The following is a 23,978-nucleotide window of genomic DNA, read 5'->3' on the forward strand; positions in this document are numbered from 1 at the left end:
GAAGGGTTTTTTGGAAACCATTGTTCTTTAACAAAACACACATCACGTTTCATGTGGTAAGCAGATAAATATTGCATGTTTATTCATTTAATAGAAAATTGGAACGGGAAAGAATTTCAGTGCCACAACAATGTCATAAAAGGATTGAAACTCATTGATGTGAGCTTTAATATGCAACTGAAGAAACTGGATACCATAAATCTCAAACTGACATTGTCTTGCATTATTGCAGAGGTACATATTTTAAATGTAGGCACCAATCTGGAAAATATTTAAACACGTATGTGATTTTATGTCTGGGTATTATATCCATTGATTAATTCCTGTGTGCAAGTGCGTGCATGACTTGACTTAGATTTTTTCCATGCACTACAATTTTTGCCTTTGAGATTATGTATTTGTGAGAGAGAGGTTTGGCATATTATTCAGATTCAACAATGAAATTTGATTAGCTGTTTTTTTCAATTTTATTGAAAGTTCAGGCTGTTTTACTGCCTCCCTATGTGTTCTTTCTGATGTAATGACGGCATTACTAAAAACAGATTACCCATTTATATTTTAAAAACATTTGGGATTTTTTGTGAAGTTCTAAAATATTCTGTATGTAAATTCTGTATGGTGTGCTGAAGAAGTTAACGTTATAACAAAGATTTGCCTGCCTTTTCTAGCTACTGTACAATATATTATTTTCCAGCTTTGTGTTAACAACAGACACTATTGTTTAAGCTCCCCAGTTCTCAATCATTAGCCTTCAATTGTTAGTAAAAATAATTAAAAAACAACTAGACACAACCTTCCTTTTTTTTTTTTTTTTTGTTTATCCAAAGAATCAGAAAAATTGAACACATATTTTCAGCTGTGTTCCTGGCATTTTCAAAGGTATCTGGAAAGTGCTCAGATTTATTTCATGCTTGAATTGAAACTCAAGCATCCTTTTACTTAGTGTGCCTTTTCCCCGAGTGTTTATCAGATAGGAACATTAGAGATCTATTAAGAAAACCACAATTGATTATGAAGTCCTTCTCTTCTAAGGGCTCATCTGTGTATGGGTTTTCTATCAATTTAACTAAACTGATTCATGTAGTTTACTCAAGTTTATGCACTTTTTTCAGCATAGATTTAATTAGCGGTGTGCTTATGCAGTTTTAACTTAATTTTGAAAATTCATATACAGTTGTAAATCATAGTTAAGCTGCAACTGTACAAAACTGTACAACCGACGAGTCCCAAAGCAATCTACTTTAATCCCTTAGAGATGTGTTATTTTTATTAATTTCTTACACCAACACCTAGAGTCCTCACTTCTGGACCAAGCTCCTGCTGTGATAAATACTGCAAAAACAGGAAGATAAATGATGTCTAAAAATAAAGTTTAATTCTGTAGGGCTTCAGTCATTCACATGCTGTATATAGGAACTTGACAAACAAGGGTAAGGAAGGTTTTATGTTCTGTCTCCCTCTTTAAATATCACAACCAAAACCACATGCTCTACCCAATCCCCCCAACTTCCTCTACTTTTCCTGTTTTGCAAGCACAAGGCCCCCAGTCCTATTACAGTATGTGCACAAAAACGCTCCAGTACTTCTGCACAGGCTGACTAGATGGGCTTTGCTTTGCTGGGATACTTTTTGGTACTAAAAGTGGCTGACTTTCTTGCCGTAGTCAATGATGGGAACATACAGTGAGAATGATTTATGTGGACAACAGGTTTGCAGTCAGGCATGCGATGGGATTTTATCCTCATCTGCTCCCTCTATTCAAAGCCATCCAAAAATATCAGGGGTCACCAGAAATCGCAGACCCTCTTGAAGCTGGGTGTAGATAAACCACTGTCAAACAGCCCAGGCAGCCTGTCCTGCTTATGGGGTGAAACTGTGCTGGGATGTGGGGGGCAGTCATGTCCCATACAGCTCCAGGCACACTTTTGAAATACTAAATGGAAGCAAGAAGGGGAAAAGTTTCTTTAGGAACTTTTCTTACTGCTGCTTCTGGAAGACCATTCTCTACTCTGCATGTGGAAGAAGAAAGCTTGACTTAAGAATTTTTTTTTTTTTTCCTTTTGGCCTGCTGTTTCTCAATCTTAAGTCTATGCTGTGCAGTCCTGGGGTTCAATATTAATTGAAAGAGCTGATCTATTCCTGCCTTCGGAATGCACTTCAACACACTGCAGAAACTTCAATCATATCCCCTTATAACTTTTTCTTTCCAAACCAAGGTACAGTCCTGTATTCTTCCACAGCTTTTCTCCTTTTAGCTTTCTTGTAAGTCAATGCTTGAAGCCCTTTACAAGTTAACCTTCTTAGACCTTTCACCGTAGCTTAACCCTTTCTGACTTCATATAAAATCATGCTGCTCTTCTCTGGACCTCTGCCCTTTTCTATAGAATGGTGCTAAATATTGGTAACTGTAGTTTAAAACATGATCAAAAAAATCCTTCTTTAAGTGGTATGGTATTTCCTTGAAAGCTGTATTCAATGGTCCCATTTATATAGCTTCGCATTTTCAGTGCCTTTTTGACCACACGGATACAAAACACCATGTTAGTCCTTTTATGATATGTGCACTCTTCAAATCCTCTCCTGCTCTTGAATCTTTGAAAAATACACTCATTCAACACCCGTGTTCACTCAAAACTCAAATTTACTCTTCTTGCTCATGGTTCGTTTTACCTGGCTGAGTCCCTTTGTATTGGATTGTTTGCTCCAGGTTATCAGGTGGCTTCTCCCCCATCCAGCCCCATCTGCATGATCCAAAAAGTTGGATAACAACTTAGTGGTTCTCTCTGTCAAAGCTATTTACATAGAGAGTGAAAAAGTATCGATCTCCAATACCAGTCCCTGTGGTTCTCCAATCATCAGCCCCTTTTTTTCCCCTGGCCCGTAACCTTTCCCCATTCTAATCTGCCCTCGATCATCTAACCAGCTCCTTTCTCCGTTTGAAAATGGGCCCTTCTCTGCTTCACCAGCAGCCGTATGTATTAGTCTCCCATGTGACGCTGTGTGAAATGCCCCTGGGAAATCCAGCTTGATTATATACACAATTTCACACCTGTCCACTTTCAGAAAAAAACCTCTTGAAAACTCCAGTAGATTTGTCGAATAAAAATTACTTTTTATAAAAATCAGCTCACATCTACAACATATTTTATAACGCTACTTATGACCCATATAAAATTCTAGAATTAAGTCTCTTTAAGGTTTAAATTTCAGCACCCCGAGGTAAGAAACTGAACAGTTGAAAACTCCACTTTATCACTTGCTCTCCCCTCCCTATTGTACTTGCACCTAACAGCAGTGTCTGGCTTTTGCCAGTCTTTGTTGTGCAATACTTTATACTGTGTACATGTCACCTGCTAAAAAAAAAAAAAAGCACTTTTCAATCTAGCGCATGAAAGACTTCAAGCCCAACTTTATAACAGAAGATCACTCAGCTGTGATCACTAAAATTTAGTCTAAAACATGCATGCATAAAGGCTGCGGGCCCCAGTCCTGCAGTTTTGACAGCATATGTGCTTGGGACAAAATCATCAGATTGCAAGAGCTAGACAACAATCATGGGGACCTGTGAGAGCATTCAAAACTCAAAATAAGTCAGTGGAAAATGTGTGAAGAAACCCTGACTCCTGCAGCGCTGGCTGAAGGAAGCTTTTAAAATAGTTTTGCAAAACACAGTGCATTGAAATTGCTTCTCGGAGCAAAAACACAAAGTGCAATCCGCTGAGCAGTGACGCAAGGGCAGGCAAGGAGCAGTCAGTTAACGCCTTTGCTGCTGTTTGGGATGGTCAGGGTGGGTTTGTGTGCCAAGCTGAGTCTCACTGCTCTGGTCCCATGCAGGACTGCCTGAGTTCCCCCTTCTCCTCCTGTCCTGCAGAGAATGGGGCACTGAGCAGGGATGAGGGGTCTGCTGGAGCTGGGGAGCTGCTTCTCCTGCCTGCAGGAGCAGGAGGATTTCTGAAGGGCTAACCTGTAGCCAAACTGGTACCCAGTAGAGCCAGATGACTTCTGCCTCCGATGTGCTTTGCCCATCCTGTCTTGCCTGGATGTAGCAGATGAACGCCTCATTATCAGATTCCTCTACTTGCTTCCCGGTAGACTTAAATTACCAAGTTAAATAGGATAATAATAAACACTGGCCTTTAACTACAGCACATCCTTGTTCACTCAGCATCCTCCCTCTAATCTGATAAAGGGTCTGTGAAAGGCTACTAGGAAAGCGAGAGGCAGTTGTTTCTTGGTGCCTTTCCCCTGCTTTCTGGCATGAGATTGCTGCACAAGCAGGCTCGGCCTCATGCGGCTAGTTCGGGGGGTTCTCGATCCCTGCAAGAATTAACAGGTGTGGAAACAGAGGCAAGGCACAAAAACGACATCGCAGCTCTGACCCGAGACACTTCTGTTGCATCTCAATGGGGGAAAGTAGCCCTGTGCCATCTGCCTGTTTCAGCACTGCAACTCTAAAACAAAAGCAGTAAGGGAAATCTTTCCAGCTTATAAGAGCAGCAGGGAAGGGGAGAAACCTTGGTGGCACTGGATTCTGCCTTCACATCGAGCTTGCTGCATTTGAGGTCTTACAGAAGCTCTTTTTAATAACTACCCTGAAAAAGTCATCTATCCACCCAGAATAAATTATACAAAGGGAGCAAGCTGGACTGGGAACAGAGACAGCTGATCTGCCGAGACTTTGAATCCCCTTAGCCCTCAGAAGCTGGAAGTGCCATTTATTTCAGTGCTGCAGGATTTCCTGCCAATTTTTTTTTTGTGTGTATTTAGTTTACCTAATCCCCCGGATTTCTCTTGCTGTAGAAAGAGGAAAAAGTCTTACAAAACAACAGGGGATAAACACATAAAGTCAAATTACTTTGCTGAGCTCTTTCACACATTCAAAAAGAACCAGAGAACTGCAGGCTCTGAAAAGCAAGATGAGGTTCTTACTTAAGGAGGATATTTGACCATCACCCATTGAAATGCAGCCATTCCTGTGGCATAAGATCCAATTAACAAAGCTGCACAGCAGTGGTATTTCTGTGGAAGTAATGTGGCTTTCCTCTATTTTTTCCAAAATGAGTAAAACTTGGCTTTCTACCTCTCTTCCTCCTCTTCCTCCAGCTTCAGCTTTGCGGAGCTGGCAAGTAGTACAAGTAGGAAAGAAATGAAGTAGGCCGTCTGTCGTTGGAGGGTATGAAAGGCAGCCTTAATAACAGCGGGAGAGAGAGAAGCAGCCGATGGTTATTTTTGACAGAATCGGGAGAGACTCAGATTGCAGCTTCATAAACAGCTCATCAGAGAAAAAGCCTGCGCAAATTGGAGAAGCCCCCTTGGCCAAGCTAACAGAAATACACAGCCCTCGTCTGGTACAAGAGAAATCTTTCGAAAATCAAAATGCCTTTCTTCAAAGGAAAGGACCAGCCCCACGTGGCATAGTAACACTAACTTGCATTTTCATCATTGTAATTCATGGCTTGAAGAATATTCAGAAAAAAATAAATCTGAGTGATATATTCACAGGCATACGGCCTGTGAATGTCTGGCATGACACAAAGCCATGGCCACGCAATGAAATAGAAGAAAGACTTTTTCCACTGCCACCCTGCCCCAGCATCCCTTTGACGCACTGCTCCATGAAGCTGGAGGTGATGCAGAGACAGTGGGCAGGAAGCTGCCTTGGATTACCCCAATCCATCTGGCTCAAGTGAAATAGAAAAGGTTGTTTCGTGTGGCTGTTTGCACAGAAGGAGGACATGGAATTCACCCACATCCCCTAAAAAAGCCCAAACTCAGCTTCATTAAAGAAAAAACATTTACATGGCATAGGCGATGCATTTCTCATGCACTGTGATGACAAGAAGACTATCAGACATTTTTCAGGGCTTTTTTTTTGGTTTATAACAGAACCTTAATCTCTCACACAGAATCCTTTGTGCTACTGGATTAAGAAAATACAAATCGTTCCTAGTCAAGAGATACCCACACGAAACTCAAGCGGTTTCTATATCTGGCAACCTTGCTGGCAGCCTCAGCCAGGAGGAAGGACAGAGCCAGCATGGAGATTCACTGCTCCAGAGCTTCCACGGGAAAGGCTGACCACTGGGGGAGCTCGCTGCTGTGTCAGGGAAATATAAGTCTGAAGGTTATTCTGTCTTTCTTGAGGATTAATTTCATTTGCTTATTAAAACATATAATGTCTGAAGTGACATAAAAGCATCATGTCGCAGTGGCTGAAAAGAGTCTAAGCAAAAAAATACCCAAACAACAACAAAACAACCCAAAACCACCTTTCAAAATGAATATTGAACATGGGGACTACAAGCCTTCATAATTAGTCTACAATGATTTGCATGACCTGTGCTTAATCCTCATGCCTCCCAGCTGCCTAACAGACAGGTACGATGTAACGGGAAACACCACGGAAACGGTAATCAATGACTTTCTTCTGTCTAACCACAATATCATTCCCACTTCATTTACTGCTTAGTGGGAAGGCATTTCTGTGGCCCAGGAATCAGTTCTTTCTAAATGGTCGAGTCTCAAAGTTCAGCATTTTAGTGGTTTAAACTAAGTAGGAGTTTGCTCATCCATAGCAGCCTGGACTGCTGCAAATCCAGTTGCCTAACCTCTTAATACCATCTTCTATCCAGCATTACAAGAAAAAGACACTTGGCAAGGGTGCTGTGCTAACGTAGCAGGGGTCTGCATGCTCAGTTGCATCAGTTCTAGGGAATGGAGGGAGCTGGAAGCAGAACTGTATTGAAACACTGCAACAAAAAATACCTTCTGCTTCTGTGGTACTGGTGGGAGAGAGCAGTCTGGTATGGGACTTGGTAAGCAGCAAGGTACGGTGACATGAAGCCCTTCCCTGATGCTGGTGTGAAACCAAGATAAAAAAGCCATCCCTTTAACTAGAAGTGCCACATGTAGGCAAACCAAAATGAACTAATATCACTCAAAGCACAGGGACCTTTAAATTGGGGCAGCAAAGAGGAGACCACCAAGAAGATCCTCAGCCACATACTGGGGCAAGGAGGAAATGCTGAGTCTGGGCAGCACTTTGCACAAAAGTGCAGGAGCACCCAAGCTGTGCTGTGTGCTGCATGCGACAGCAATAGCCTCTCGCTGAACTGGAAATCTCAGGAGTGCTGCCTTGCACCGGTAGTGAGCTGCTAGCCCACAAAATCGTTTTATGATATTCTCCATAAAGGTTTTTAGAAGCAGTGGTAGGAGAGGACTAAGAATGAATAACTATTGAGTAATCTCACAACGCACGCACAGCTGGCTGTACCTCTGAGCTGTGCTAATTATTTGCAATGCTAGCAATAATTTAATACACGAAACTGGAAAATCTCAAAGTGTAAATGGAAGTATAGTATGTAGAGAGAAAAAGCATTGTGTGAAACAAAATATTCACTGTAAGTCTACATGCAAGCCTATGCTATACTTACATAACTATAGTACACAGAATTGTCACATGCCTAAATATGCATAGACATACAGTTAAAGAAAGCAAAGGACAAATACTTTATACGTGAGTGAAAAAATGCAGAAAGAAAGAAAAAAAAAACACAAAGCCTTTTCTTTTAGAAAAACACTAGTACCAAAAATCAATCCTTTAACATGACTGCAAAAAAAAATCAAATTTTTGAAAAAGGGCAGGGCGACTGTTTTTTAATTTTTATTGCCTCTGGAGCAATGATGTAGCAAGAGCCCACTGCTACCCTTTCTCCCCTTCTGTATCCTGAAAATTATTCCCACCTGGGGTGCAAAGAGAGGAAATGAAAGGAAGTAGAAAATTATATTTTTCATGAGCTAATCCTGGGAAAGTGACCGTTCAGGTTTCCATGTCTCTTGGCAATAATAATTTAAACACGGACGGCAATCTTTTGTTATTTTTTGCACAGTTGGAATGCTTGCTTCCAGATAACAGATATTTAAACCGCAATTTAAGAAGAAGAGGAAGACAGTAATCGATAGGTATTCAGGAGTTCTCTCCTCTTAGGACTGCTGCACAGCTCGACACAGTATGCTTCAAAACAGCCCTGATACAAACCTCTCTGTAAATCCTAAAACAAAGTGAGACCATTGGAAAAAAAAAAAAAAAAAAAGCCTGAAAGCAAACAGAGTACAACTACTGTACCTTTACTTTGGGGAGGGTTCTGACTTCTGTCTCGGAGAACATTAATCTGGTAGACAGCTCCGTAAGGCTCAAAAAGTTCTTTTAACTCTTTTTCCGACCATGAACGGGGAATCTGTCCAACAAACATCTTAATGGCATCTGGGTCTGGTTGGTCTGAATGATCCAAAGCTCCATTCATCTTGTTAGCTGTGCCGTTACTAGAAAGTGGAAAAGGAGATGAAAAAGAAAAGGCAAGTTAGGAGACTACGCAGTTTTCATATGCACTAGATGCAGAAGATGATGTCAATTGGCACACAACAGAAAAAAAAATTGCTATTTAATTAATAGCATAAGTATTACGAACAAAAAACAACGCGATTACATTTTTCATTGAGTCTGGTTTTCTCTGCAGGCTGCTGCTTAATGTCATTATATAAGAAGAGAGCTGCACAACGCAGAGCGGTACTTTTGCATTTTAAAGTGGAGGAGAGTTGCAAGGAAGTGCAGATTTCTCTCCATGGCTGTTGTAAACAGAACTGCAGTGAATTCTCACTAAACTGGCTACTGGCAGAAATAAGACAGTGCTGGTGTGTGTGTGCGTGTTTTGTAATAAAGTCACATGAAAGGAATATGAAACACTTGGCAATCTGTCAGATGACTAATGCAAGATGCCAGCGATGAATTTGCAGATTGTGTGAAGCATCCATGTGTGCATCAAATTAGTATGATATTGCCTAGAATGGAAAACACTCCAGCTATGCGGCTGGATGCTGCCGATTAGTTGCCTACGCTCTTTAAAAAAGAAAAGCAGTCTGCAGAGTGCCAGTCCAAAGCACATTGTTTATTGCACCCTGGCACACAAAAAATGCACAATTCAAACGGAGAAAGCAGTGGCAAGATTGCCTACTTTGCTCAGGAAACTAAAATGATGCTTCAAAAAGTTTTTCTCCATGAAAAGGACATTAAGTGTTTGAAATTTTTCACACCCCGTAAATTTTTACCCTATCTGATCTCCAGATGTCCATCTAAGTTCAAAACAACTCGACACTTTTGCTGGGGAAAAGCACTTAACCAAAAAAACCCCACTCTGTGAGACATATGACATGTTATGATTTAGGAAGAGTTGTACTCTTAGAAGGAAAACAAAACATTTTAAATACTGAACAGGAACACTGAATTAAAAAATAAATTTAAAAAAAACAAACACCTTGTGCCACTATTGATAATTAAGGGCAACCATTTCAATTAATTCTTTGGCTAGCGATTCTGTAATGATGATAGTTTTTTGATGCTTAAATTTCAAGAAAGAACGCTAATGAGATGTGACTTTCAGAGTGCTCCTCCCATCTTCCCACCGGGGAAAGGGGGAAGAAGGCGTGCGTGCAGCAATGCTGAACGCTGATCATCCCAAACTTCAGGCATCTCCGAGCCACCTGCCACTAAGAAAAAAAACTTGGCTTTAATTACAAGTTATCCATTTGACAATTGGTAAGGGCAAATGCCTAGAGGAGAGCTTTAAGAGCCCCAGACCTATATAACTGGACCCAAATGATATCATATGTGTGAAAAAATGAAAGAATGGCAAGAAAAAAAAAAATATCTTTGTGTCATCACAGCTGTAATGTGCAAAGACAAATTATTTAGTCTTCCATGCTTCATCTCCTTGAAAGAACACCGCACCTGAACATATTAAATGCCCATATTAACTTTTACACTTTCCCTACTCACTGCAGGAAGGAGAAAATTATATTAAAGGCAGATTTTAAACCAACAACAAGAAGCAGGATTGTCACTTGTGAAGTGTCTTTAACACTGATCAACAGACAACGGGATTTATCACACTCATTTATTAGACAAAATTCCTATTGATCCTACTGGGAGCCTTGCATGAATAAGAGGCTGAAGGATTTGGCCCAGCCTTTTCTATTGTGTTTCATGCACAAATGCCCTCTCTTGCTTTACACATGCTCTTTGTCTGAAGATGCTCTACAGGTCCCAAGCACACCGATGCAGCCATCATGATTTCTCCAGGCATTAGAAGCTGTATTTTCCACACATACTTAATACTTGACAGACAAAAAAAATAAAATAAAAAAATAACCGGCACCCCAAACTCTAAGAGACAAAAAACCACCTTAACTCACTTGAGTGATGCCCAATGGGAACAACACACAAGACTTTTAGGGGGTATTAGGCACCTATGTGTCATTTAGACCTCTGGAAAAACCACTCTATTTCCTATTTGTTTATGTAAAACCCAGTGCGTTAAACAACCTTCCCTACAAGAATAAAAAGTAAATTGCAGCCCTATAGCTTAAAATAGCCAAGGAAAATGCTCACACACTCTTTTGGACCTGCAAAGATAAGGCTGAGCTGTGCAGCCACCGGCTTTGTCCTGTACTCAGGCAAGTATTTTCCTTCAGAAATCAGCTTCACTTTTCGCTTCATTTATTCTCTGCTTTGTTTACATTAAAAAATGAATTGAGTTCCTTTTTAAATTATGCCCTTCATCTAGTCTCTCTGTTGGATCTCTTCCTTAAGAAATCCACACATAATTACTATGTTAGCCCTAAATTACAGCAGAGGTCATATTTAATAAAGAACAAGTTTATTCCTTTGCTTATTCCCTTACCCACAGCACCTTTACCACCGAGAGCACTACAATTTCCATCACTAACAAGACAATTTGGAGGAAACCACAAAACCTTACACTTCTAACTGTTTACTCAGGTTAATTGCCCCATTACCATCAAGTTCCTGCTTTGAGCTTGAGGTTCAGGCATGGGTTAGATCTCTTCTAATTCAACACAACGCTTACGCACTTTCTTTACTTCGGTGGGGCTGAAGTGGAATTACATCGATCATATTCCTGAAATGTTTTATTGGGTAAAGATGGTTAAACGCCCTGACTGCAGGTGTAGGTTACTGTGTGCTGTGACACAACGCTCCGGGGGACAGGCTGTGTCACTCACTGCCTGAATTAACTTAGGCAAGTCATTAAAACTTCTCCAGCTTTAATTCCACCATCCTCTGACAGCTCTGCCAATCCGCTAACTCCTGCAGATTTAGGAAAAAGCAAGCATAACTTAAGACTTTTCTATATAATTCTTTCCTACTGCAGGGGGCTGGGGTTTTACTGAGCTGCCTACATTTTGGGGAGAAGGATAAACAAGTTGAACCCGTGGAGAGGGCACAGCCGGCTCCTTGTTAAGTTACTTTTCCTTTGACTTCAGTGCAAATGAAGGCTACCAAGCATCTTGGAGGAATGGTTACCCCCTTTGTTGGGGTTTTAAGGAGTACATCAGCGATGTCACACCAATGGCACTCGCAGGAGCATCCTCATCCAGTGCCAGCAGTAGGACTACAGCCCACTTGGACAAACCAAATAAGTGCATAAAACAATAAGGAGATGACAATGAAAAAAATCTAATTATTTTATATATTTTACAGATCTGCAGAATACTCAAGGAACAGCAAGCATAAAGCACACCCACTTGATGGTTCAGCTATCACTGAGCTTCTCCAGGTCAGTGCAAAATACAACCAAATATTTTTGATGCCCTCCCAGCCAATCTCTGCTAGAGAGGAGTTCCCTTCTCCTCCCCCAGCCTTCATCTTCACCCGCTGGCAGTTGCTGCCCAGCATTACAACCTCTTAGTCACCAGCAGCTGTAGGGGTTTTGTTACTTCTCCCTGCCACCGCAATGCTCTCGGAGAAAGTGACTCCTTCCTTCCCCATCTTCCCCTCTCACTTTACCCAGGAAATAACAACACAGGAGAGAAACGATGGATGAAACTTTCCGAGAGGAGCCAAGGCAAGCCTTGCAACAGCTCAGGACTACTTCTTGAAAGCACGAGCGCAGAGCTAGCTGCGGCTAGGGGACACTAATGAGAAGAGAATCCCTTGACAATTACTGTCAGTACCCAAATGATGACATACATAAAAAAAAAAAAAAAGAAAAAAAAAAAAAAGAAGAATTAGATTATGTGGCTTGCTGTCTCTACACCGCAGCAACCCTTCCCTCTGTGGCCAATTTAGCCCATTGGACTCCAGGGTGACCCAGCACATCATCTTTGCTGACAAGGTGTCATCTGTATTGGAGAGAGCAGCCCGAGGGCAGAGATTAAGCCACTGAGTCGCTGGCTGCTTGTGGTCACTGCCAGAGCATCCTCTCTCTCAATTTGTGCCAATTTTCCTTCTAATAACCTAACTACCATTCCATCATTTCAGCAAGTTGACAGGGACACTCCTTGAGGAGCCAGAGATTGTTTTAATATCACTGCTGCTTAAACAGGGGCCCCGGCAAAACCCACTGGATGTCTTCTCTGCCTCTCCCATTCATGTCTGTAATTACAGCCAGGCTGCTAAAGTGACCTGATCGCTACGGAGAGAGAGAGGCAGGCTTCGGAAACAAAGTCTGGATCAAAAGGGACCCTCTTAAATTCATCACTGGTAAGATCTTTGGCATTAATCCTCGCTCATTCCCATTCACAAACTAGGTGTCAAGCCAGGTGTTGAAAACCCATTTTTATTGGGACTGAATGGGTTTGCATGACACCGTGTTTTCAATTCCTTTGTAATCCTGGCCATAACACCTCCCGTTCTTCTGTTTTGGTCAATTCCTCTCGCAGTCCTCACCCTACTTCAGCGGCTTTGCTGTTTTGTTGGCGATTTGCCTTTTTCATGTCCGATGGTACGCGACCAAACTGCACATCCCTGGAAGAACACTTCATTCCTGAGCACCAAAACGACAACGAGAGCATGCTAAGGAGCAGGCTGCAAGTGTAAAGCTGACTAAATCCAACCTAGCATGGAAGCATCAAGGTTTTACAGCAACAGATATTTCCATCTGAGCTGCCAGGGTACTGCACAAGTTGACTGAAGGGACACCACCACTCCGAAGGACTCCAACCACTGGCAGAAGAGACGACAACCATCACCTCACCGTGCTTGAAAACTGTAACTGCTGGCTTATGAGCAAATTTTATCTGGAAGGACCCAAAAGGGTTTTATAAACTCATTGTTTAGAGAGGAATGGCTTCATCGTAAGGTGACAGACGGCAGCTGTTTAATGACATGGAGCATTATCGCACAACAATTTCAGCCAGGAAGGGTAGAACAATACCATACCCCATTGGAAACTGCAGGGGGTTGGGATTTAGAGACACAGAATGTAATTACCTAAATTGGATTTCGGCCAGCAAAATGAGGGCCAGAACCTCTGACAAAACAAAATGAGACAAAACAAAAAGAAGCTGTTCTATATTTTTAAGCCGTAAATGACCAGGTCTCTGTATTTTGGGGGAAAAAAAGTAATATCCAGAAGCTTTCTGGCCCATCAGTGTTTTCACAGGGCAGTAGCTCAACAGCAGCTCAGAGGAAAGATGAAGTTTCATAAATCGTTAGCTGCTCCTGTGTCTTGTACAGGTTTTGGCACAACTATAAACCACTAGTAAGAATAACAATAATAATAATTATTATTAAGTTACAGATATCCATACCGGCAGCTGCTGAATGACTCTGACATTGCACCCGATTAATGCCACAGCACACAGTGGGACAAGCAGCGCATATGCAGCAATGCCTACAAAGTAATATTCTCCAGGTTTCCCTGCACCCAGAGGCAGGGTGACAACTTCTGGTGGCTGCATGACTTGCTCAGCTGTGTTTCTGCTACCCTGAAAGGCCAACTGCAATTTCAGGAGGGGTACAGAAGCTCTGAGTTCAGACAACATTCTCTCTTCGTCTTTAAGACCCATAAAGCCTGAACAAAGAGCCGAGTAATTCTTCATCCATCCAGCAGAGAGCAACAGCACTTGCACGCACAGACCACATGAACCACACGAACAATTCTCATGGCTTTTAATACCTGGCATCCAATGCGGAGATTTTATTCTTGTCAATAGCTAATAATACTCAAGTGCTCATGTAAGCACTGAATGGTAAATGCAAAGATGTTTTTTCTCCCATTGCTTCCATGTCTGCAGAAATTATCCGTAAAAGCATAATGTTGTTTAAGACAATGGAATCTTTTTTTTCTGCCCTGACAAGCAATCTAAATTTCACAGTCATTTTTTTCTGGTGGAGTCAGTGTTTAGCTGTAGCTCAGGTTTGCTAACTCACTCTGTATTTTGCCTCATACGAACCATGATAAAACGTTGGTCTTGAAGGGACTGCTTGCTTCCTGATCAGTTCCAAATTTAGTACATGCAATCCCTTTCATGCCTTAAATGCAAATTTTCCGTAGGGTGAGGAAGTAGCATCCTGTCACTGAGGAGGACTGATGTGAAAATCTAGGGAAAAAAAATCCTTTTCCTGTATTGAAATTTTTCTTGATGGGAAACATTCCGGCTGGGAGAAGGAGAAGCAGAAGGAAGGCATCTTTCAAACAACTGGGTCAGAATTCATGATGCTAAAAGTGACATGGGAAAAGTACTAAACCACACACATACAGCATCAGGAGAGAGCTGAATACACCTGAGATACAACACATTATTCTTCAGAGATTCCTCATTAGTATTACAGGAAGGAATCAAGGATACGTATGGAAATCATAATAATAGCTATGTTAAAATGCAATTACCCTGTGCACTTGTGGCGCAGATTAGAGCACAGACACTCCTTTGTGCCAAGGCTTGTTGACTTCCTAAAATTAGCCCTGAGTTGTGCTCACCAAAGCTAACGAGGTCGTGTCTGTCCTGACCTGGCTACAACCTCCCCCAGGCTCACTCCTAACTATTTACCTCTAGAGGCCAATGGCTGCTCTGGTGCTCGGCCTCTTGGTTGCTGCACCACCTCCATTCCAAAACACTTTGATTTGAGCCTGGGGTTGCAAACCGAATTGTGAACATCCTTTGCATATGTGTTTAAAACCAACAGTACTGCTTCCTAGAACCATAGAGTCAAGAAGCAGTAACTCTGCAAAAGCTTTGAACATTTGCTATATCACACCTTCAGAAAAACAAACAAACAAACAAACAAAAAAAAAAAAAACACAAAAAAACACCTCATAATCACAAATATCTTAAAAATATATATTCAGTGTAGTGACTTCAAGCTGTCTCAACTCTTACTGCTAGTGTATGGACCTCTTTTATCGGAAAATTATTTTTTGGAACACGCAGTAGTGCTTAGTGATATGCATGTGCTCTACATGGACAAAGCTTACACAAATTAAAATATATATTTTAAATTTAGATTATATGCACATATATAGAGAGAAACAAGGGAAAGAATGAGTGCAGAAGGGAAGATAAACAGAGAGAGAAAGAGCTGTTTTTTCAAGTCCTCTATTTTGGAAACCAATTAAAATATCATTACTAGTTCATCCAATAGTGGCAGCAAACAATTAAACGCGCCATCTGTACAGGTCAGGACTGGGTGGTATCTTTCTGTTTATGCTGATAAAACTTATAATGGTCTACTTTCAGCATATTTAAGTATTTGCCTACACTAGCCTGTTGATTTTACTAAACTCAAACTAGTAGAAGCTCAGTGTTTGGTAAAGGACGGCTGCCCTTTAACAGCTGAAGAAAGCCAAACCCATCCTAACCCTTACTTTCTTGGCTTTGACCCCTGTCTTGTTCAGGTGGAGGGTTGAGGATCACTCATTTCTACGGACACATGATAAGAATGACTAAAAGTGCTTGGAGATCTGCACCGAGAGGCCGTGTATTAGGCCCAGCCTTTCTCTTCCAGGCTTTCCTGCAGGATTTGGGAGCTAATTAATTCAAGGCTGGATGAGGTCCTCCAGGCAACACCATTCTGGTAGACAGAGTGCAGCTTTGGTAACCACCCAAGAAGTCAGTTTTGCTTCCTGAGCAGAATTTGCTACATTAAACCTGCAAACAAGGTTAGGTCTGTTGCTGTCAGGTGTAAGGTTGGTGCATTTCTAACTCCGTGCAGCAGGAAAAAGATAACATGAGTTTGGACATTACCAATAAATACCAAAAGTGTGATGTTTGAGTATCTGTTTTCTGTTGGCCAACTAACAGGTGGATGTCTGCACATATGGTTTTGGCCTGGATAGGTTAGCATTAACAAAGGCTTCTCATTTATCATTTTTCCATCTCTACATTAATCTCTGTTATGGCAAGAAGAGAACCTTGGCTGCTCATCCCAACTATGATGCTCATGAGCAGCGACTGTGACTTTCTGTTCCACTTTTACTGTACCCCACACTGATGTTTCTCATTGTAATCTCCTTGGAGCAGAGGTTGAGCTTTTGTGCAAAATTTATGTTATGTTTAAATTGGACTCAAATTGCAAAGGGGCCCTCTCCACATTACTGTAAGTCGGACAGGGCCACAGAGAGCACTGATGCACTTGCACAATGACATTACAGTTTTGGGGCACTGATTGACACCATTTTTCCTATGAAGTAGAGTTTCAAGTGGCTGACTGCTCAATATTAACGGTGTGGATTATCAATGCTTTGCTTTACACATATCTGCAGTGAAGACTACTTCTTTCTGTATGGCAAGAAACATTTATTGATGCTACTTAAAAAAAAAAAAAAAAAAAGGATTTGAAGATTTGATTACAAACAAATGCTTATATATTTGTGACATGCCAACAACCACATTAGAATAGTACCAGGCTTTTAAAATTCAGGACACGTAAGACCATCTGTTTTCTTGTCAACAACATCAGTCTCTCTCTCCACACCTACTAATCAAAATGTACTAAGTTGCTACTCAACTTCCTCCTTCTTCTGCCCCCAGAAACATCAAAAGCAATAACGAAGGCTTAAAAATATATATTTTTATGTAGTAATTAATGACGTGACAATTTCAGCAGGCTTTATGTGCAGGCTGGCAGTTACCTGCAAGTTCTTCTGAGGTTTGCAAGGTCTTGCCTATTTCATGGCAACCTGTGTCCTGGAGCTGGGGAGGGATAGAGAAAATGGGAAGGAATCCTCCAAGCATTTGTTCGGAAACACAGCAGTGGTTTCAGTGCACTAAAACCGAATGATTATTGCAGGAAGTACTTTACAGCATGACATATTTTCAGCCTGGCACCCACGTGTGTAAGCACTTGTACCCACTCGCTGCTGAGCTTCACAGAGCACAGAGCTGGTTCCATAGGGCCCAAAAGCATAAGTCAAAAGAGAGGGAGGCCAACAGCTCACGGCTGACAAGGCTGCTTTACCTAAATAGCTCCCTTAAAAAGGGAATGGAAGATCACAGCACTGCTCTTGTTAAGGGTCCTGCCAATTTCAGTTAGCTGGGCTTATATATGGGAGATCTGAAACAGACAATTAAAGCAAGCTGTGACATTCAATTTTCTTACTTAAAACAAAATATCCTATCAGGCTTGTTCTTAGTCCCCCCTTCTACAAATCAGAATATATGAAAAGATTATTGTCCAAAGTATGATGCAATTGTAATTTTAACAAGTTGAGCATCATTATAGCAAAATCCCCCTCAGCTGATTTTTTTTAAACCGTTTCTTCATTTTTTTTTGACACCACATCTGGCATATAGAATACAGATGATCATTTGTTTATATATCTGTCTAAATGCCTTTTCCAAACACAGCCAGATGGAGCCTTTCAAAATCAAATTAATTTCAGATTAATTCACTCTGGACCCACTCCAGTTTCATGACTCTATGCTTTGAGGCACCATCTAAATTGATTTAGAGTCATGAACTTAGAGAGCACAAGTCCTTAGGTATAGAAAAAAAATATCTTTCTTGAATACTGAAAGAGTCAGCAAATCAAGAGTCCGCAATCGTAAGTTTTTGCTGCTTCAAACAAACTCCCAAATCAATCTCAGAACGCATCAGTCTACATAGTGCCAAAATCATCTATAAACACCTCCATATTTCGCCCCCCAAAACCACACCAGAATTTATATCTTCAATGCTCTAACATTCCTTGATGAGCCCAATACAATTTATTGCTCTAATTAAAAAGCAAAATAAAAAAATGTTGCTCTAGACCTTGCAATAAGCAGCATAGAAAGACAGGAGACAGGTAATAAAAACCTCCACTGCAATAGATTTATCTAAGGAACTATAAACAAATGTAGCCTGCAAACACTGTGGGCTTGCATACTGTCAATCCTCTATGGATGCCTTTATTATCTCACTTGTTTCAATTGCAATTTGGGTTTCCATGGAGATGTAACAGTCAACTCTGGAAAATTATAAGATAAATGTCAGGCAGTGATAACGGTGTTAATGAAGCTTCATTGACAAGCAGAACTATGCTTCAAATAATAGGCATATTTCTATTAGCATATGTATAACCTGTCCAGAAAAAGAAAAAAATAAATCCCAACAACCAGGAAAGACAATATTAAAAAATCAAAATGAAACTGTATATATATAAAACATGCAACACACAATGAAACATTGCATCTATGTGAAACGACGAATTCCTAACAAACAGAAGAGATGTCGGTTCGAAATTTAATTGCCTGATTCCTTTTGAAATTTCTGCACTCTGCCATCACGCTGAAAAAAGCGCTCAGCTGACATGCGCAGAGGCACTTCTGCATGGTGTGACACTTGTTTCCCTACAATGCAAGGCTGGAAGGATTTGCTTCACAAGGCACTTTGGAGCACACAATCTTCCAATTCCCAAATACAGCTGCAGTGAGCTGTTAGAAAAGACGCAGACCTCAGTGGAAACACAACCCGCGTCTACACAAACACAGCTCTTGGGTGCTGGGCATGCTCAGGGTAGGGTGGTCAGCCCCCCACATCTGGCTACATACTGGGCTTAATGGGATGCTGCTGGGGTGACTTGGTGGGCTTGCCTCCTGCCTCTGTACCAACCAAGCCCAGAGAAGTCATATGGAGAAGCTGTCAATTGTCTTTGAAGGACAGTATCCAACTTTTTGCTTTCTACACATGGAAAGGTTTTGCTGAGCTGGAGGTCAAAGAGGTGATAAAGTTGTTTTCTACAGCACACAGAGGAACACAGAGCATTGAGCTTCGCTTCAATGAATCAAGGTTTGATTAGGGCAGGTTGGGAACTTCCACAACCAGCTGGGGAAGGATCCTGACTACTGCAGTACTTAAGGTTTCATTTTGGCATTCACCAAAGTCAGGAGGAGCAGAGCAGAAGTATAGCAATCCTGTCTTGGAGGTCTCTAGGACAATTTTTGCAGATGGATGAGATGTGCTAAGATAGGCTATTCCCTGCCTATCCACTAAGTGGTATTTCTGCTGGCTGGAGAGCCAAGAAGTGCTAGAGGTTGTTCCCATCTCTTCTCATCCCACTACCTGGGCTTTTTAACTCTTCAAGGTGGAGCCAATTGTGTTGTAAGAGTGAAGAGTCTTGGAATACTGGGTTCTGGTACTAGCTGAGTGTTAGAGAGGTTACAGACAAAACGATGACATTGAAAATCAGAATCAAGCTTGGTTTAGTGGCAGAGAAGGGTGAAATCTTAAACCTACATGCAAACAAAGAAGAAAATACTTACCCCTCCCAAGGCTTGAGAATAAAGTATGTGGGCAGGCCAAACTTTGTGTATTATGGGAAAGCTTTCAAATATTATACTTATATTATATTATATTATATAATTATATTATATATATTACATATATTATATTATATATATAATATATATATATTATATAATATTATATATTATATATATTATATTTCAAATATATATTGGGATGAATAAACTTATGAAAATATAGCTCGACTGAACATCTACATGCAGTGCAGGAGTCAGGATGACTTTTCCATTTACATGGAAAATAAAGCAGTGGTGTGGGGTCGGGGGGGAGATGGCTTTGCTTTTTTTCCTTTCCTCTCCACTGAACTCCTGTTCCTCCCACCTCTTCTAAATTCTGCCTGTTTAGTAAAGGACACCAGGAGTGCTGTCTGGGAAATGCTTCCCCATTCTTCAGAGTGGCGTATGATAATCTTTGGTTACGTATGGCGTGCAGAAAAGGAAGTAGGAAAATTACCCAGCCTTTCTGTAGAGCAGAGCTCAGCTCTGATCAGATTGCTGGACAACCACGAAGTCAACAGGGATACATATTTCTTTGAAGTCATATTGCAGGGAAGTTTAAAAAACCCCAAACTTCCCCGTTTCTGAATCTTTTATAATCACTCCTCTATACTACATACTAGAAAAACCTAAGTACCTCATTAGATTTCTACTGAAATGTCAATAGTTAGAAAGTCATTTTCCCCAATGATTTCCAACGTACTTATAACTCTCTCTAGTGCTTTTTTTGGAGAAAAAAAAAAAAAAAAAGCCTTTCCTATGACTGGTTGTTGATTTTGTGTTACACCATGAGTACTCATGCCAACTTGATGGAAGAGTGCCCTTCCAACTTGATGGAAGAGTGACAACTCTTCAACTGCAGCCGGGAAAATCTTATATACTACTGCTAGTGTTGAATGGTGTTAAAACCAGGTTGCACCAGATGTACCACTACCAACACATGCAATGGTGATATGTGGATTACAGAAGAGAAACTGGCTCCGAACCCAGAATAAGAAGCAATTTTTAATGAAAAAAAAAAAAAAACACAACGTGTGTGCTGGGTGGAAAGCATTGCCTTGTACACATGGCAAAATGGGCCACGCTGTCTCCATTTCGCCCCTGTTGAAATTTCTACATCCCACTGCAATATGTACGCTACACTCTTCAAAACAGGATTCTTTTTCCTTTGTATTTTGGGCTGCCAACATTTGTACTTCAACATCTACAGAGAGAGTGGTTATGTAAATGCACTGACGCACAATTAGTCAACAGAGAATGTGAGCTCTAAGGTAAATCTTAGTTAAAGTACAAAATATTATTTAGTTTCTTTTATTTACTCAAATATTACAAATAATTTATTTTGCTCCCCTGCATTACATGGTTGCAATATTTTTTTAAGACTTACAAGAAAATAAACAATGACATATAGTTAGGAAAGGAACAACTCCCCTTTTAAGAACATCATTCAAAGAAATGAAAAACCTCAGAAAAACTGGTTTAAATTTTCCTAATAAACATACCATGAAAAATCCCAGCATCACCACACCCTAACACACACACTTCCGAAATCATGTGGGAGTCATTTATGGGGACACTGCTGACTTCAAAGGCAGACCTTCATCTCCGAACAAGCTGAACAGTGGAAAACCATCCGAGCTCTCTGAAGCCTCTTGCCAAACCGACAGGCAAACACATCGTGAAACGTTGTTGAAAACTGTGTTTTTTAAGGTCATAGCAAATACTTGCTGCAGGAGAAATTTGAAAGGATGAGATAACTCCTTAATTGGATGTTTTGGACAGAAGCTTGTTCTAGTAGGTTATTTCTTCCCATGGAGGTTTTACTCACAAATGAAAAATGAATCCAGGTTTTGGGGGCTGGCTGGCACCCTTCCAGAAGAAACAGGAAAGGAGGAGATGGGAAAAATGGGAATAACATTCCCATCCTGTTGGCTATCCTGTGATGTACAAAGCTTCTTAACTTCAAAAGCCCTGTGCACCAGCAAAGGTAAGGCTTGTAGATGTATTTTTAAGCTCCCTGTAACGTACTCGACCTGCAGAAACTTGGCCATCTCAGGTCTGGCTGGCAGTTAGCACCAGTGGGAAACGTGGTGTGATTTATAGAAATCTCTGTCATCACACCACCGGGTTAATTTCTTTCCTTCTTTTTTCTTTTTCCCTCCTCCCCTGAAAGTGGAAAACTCTTATTTGTGATGACAAGTCTTTGGAAAGCCAGAGGATTACTAACACCATGTGGTTCCCCAAGATCTCCAGTCCTTTTCCAACTGTTTTCCCATACAACCCCTCTCCGTACGGACATCGTCACCTTCACTCAGCAGATGGAAAAAGGAAGAAACCTGCCCTGGGGCATGTGGAGGCACCTGGACACTGCTGATGGGAGAACACAGACCTGAAGCTCACAGGTGTCATTCGCTTGATAGGGGAAACACAGGGGAATCCAAGGGGCAGAGACGGCATTTTAATATAGGCCCATTTGTTTTAATGATCTGAGGTCTGAACCTTCTGGGTTTCTAAGTGAGAAAAATAGAGGAAAAAAAAAGAAGATTGAGTTTTCTTGCTTTGGTGTAAAGAGGGCAGGAATGTCTGTGCCTTGTGCCCATGGGGGCTGTCAGCTGTGGACACCAAACGTGGAGTTTAGTGTCCACAGAGCAACTTCAGATTCATCAAGAAGGGTATTACTGACTGCTTACTATAAGGCACATCCCTTCTCATGCTATAACCATCCTTCAGAGAAGACAAACGCCTACAGAGAACCAAACTGGGATGTGTTGCTAATAGGAAAATGCAGAAGACAATGCAACAAAGAAACTGGTTTCTCAGCCACACTCTTGTAAGTCTCATCCCTTTGCTGTGCCTATTTCCTTCACCTTAGAAGGGGAGCATTATGTTCCCATCCCAGTGAAGTACCCTGAAACAGTCAGAAGAAAGCACTACATGAATGTTGAACTGTTATATTATTAAAGACAAAAAAACAAACCCGAAACCTTTCATGATATGCCTTTTTTTTTTTAACTTCATGCAATTCTGATTCGTCTCTTAAAAGCAGTATTTGAAAATTATGCAACACAGCAGAAGTGAAGTACTTTTCAAAGCCTACTATTATTATTTGCGTTGCATGAGCATCTCTGAGGCCCCAAACAATGCTGGCTGCTTTTTAAGTAGCAGACCTAATTTTATTAGTAAGCCCAGATGTTTTCCCACTATTTTCATATGTTAGGAAACATGATGCACTCCCAGAGGACTTTAATAGGTGGTTAAGAAAAAAAAAAGAGGAGAAGGAGACACAGCACGTCTACATTTACTTATCCTACCAAGCCAGGAATATTTAATCTGTTGTTTCCTACCAAGTATCTTCATTAAGCAGCCGAACATCTTGAATGCTTCTTTACTTTTCTGTGTTTCCTTCTCTCTGTGACTGGACTGAATGCCAATACAGTTGACTGAAGTAGTTTATGTTTTATTAAAAATTGTCAGACAATCTGGGGGTTACCATCGAGAGTTTTCTGTCACAATGGGTATATGTTCCATGAAGTTTCAAGATGGATGGAATGCAAATCTGACGTGCCAATTCACATCTGACATCACTCCACATTTGTCAGTCACTTATCCAGTACATCTTCTGTTGCCCTTTGCTGTTCCACTTCCCCAGGGAAGTGGTCATGGCACCAAGCCTGCCGGAGTTCAAGAAGCATTTGGACAATGCTCTCAGACGCATGGCCTGATTTTTATTTATTTATTTATTTAGATGGTCCTTTGGGGACCCAGGAGTTGGACTCGATGATCCTTGTGCGTCCCTTCCAAATCAGATATTCAAAGATTCTATTTATTTTGAAGATGCATTCTGGAGCAGAGTTGCATTAGGCTGAGATGCTAATTAAAACTACCTTGAAATATTAGCACCTATACAACATTTGATTGGTGTAAGAAGAATAGTTTGGATATGAAAATTGCTATTAGCTTTTACATAAAATAAATTATTTAATAAATTCTAATTGCCCGAGGGATTTTTACAAACAACAGGGATTAACAAATATAATGTATACAATGCATTTCTATGTTTAATAAACAGAAAAATCAACCTTGACAGCATACTTTTGCATATTTCAGAACAGATACACAGCCCATATGGAAAAGGAAAGCGATTACAAGCTTTCCCTTATCCACATGGAGCTGTAAGAAGCTCAGAGTCAGCAAAGGCAGCACACTTACGACAGCAGTGGACGTGCCACTGACAGCTACATCAAAACTATGCATCCTTGAGGAGTCATTAAGTCTAAATCACAGCTTGTGATTCCTAATCTTACACGGTCAATGGGTCTGTGTTTCTTAAAGACAGGAATATTGGTGCAAGTAAGATTTTGACTTTAGGAGATCCGCTTTACTAGCTCATTCTACGAGTG

The 23,978-nt window shown here is 40.9% G+C and overlaps 1 protein-coding gene across 2 annotated transcripts in view; it reads right to left on the reverse strand.

Annotated features, from left to right (window-relative positions):
• Positions 1-23,978, reverse strand: part of CELF2 (CUGBP Elav-like family member 2) — a 243,811-nt gene that overhangs the window by 124,665 nt on the left and 95,168 nt on the right. For both annotated transcript variants that reach the window (XM_084304250.1, XM_084304249.1), the window contains exon 2: positions 8,126-8,322. In XM_084304250.1, coding sequence (XP_084160376.1) covers positions 8,126-8,322 — 197 coding nt within the window. The remainder of the gene's footprint in view (positions 1-8,125; positions 8,323-23,978) is intronic.

Source organism: Netta rufina (assembly GCF_964035555.1).
Source record: "Netta rufina genome assembly, chromosome: 1".
Taxonomy (NCBI): Eukaryota; Metazoa; Chordata; class Aves; order Anseriformes; family Anatidae; genus Netta; species Netta rufina.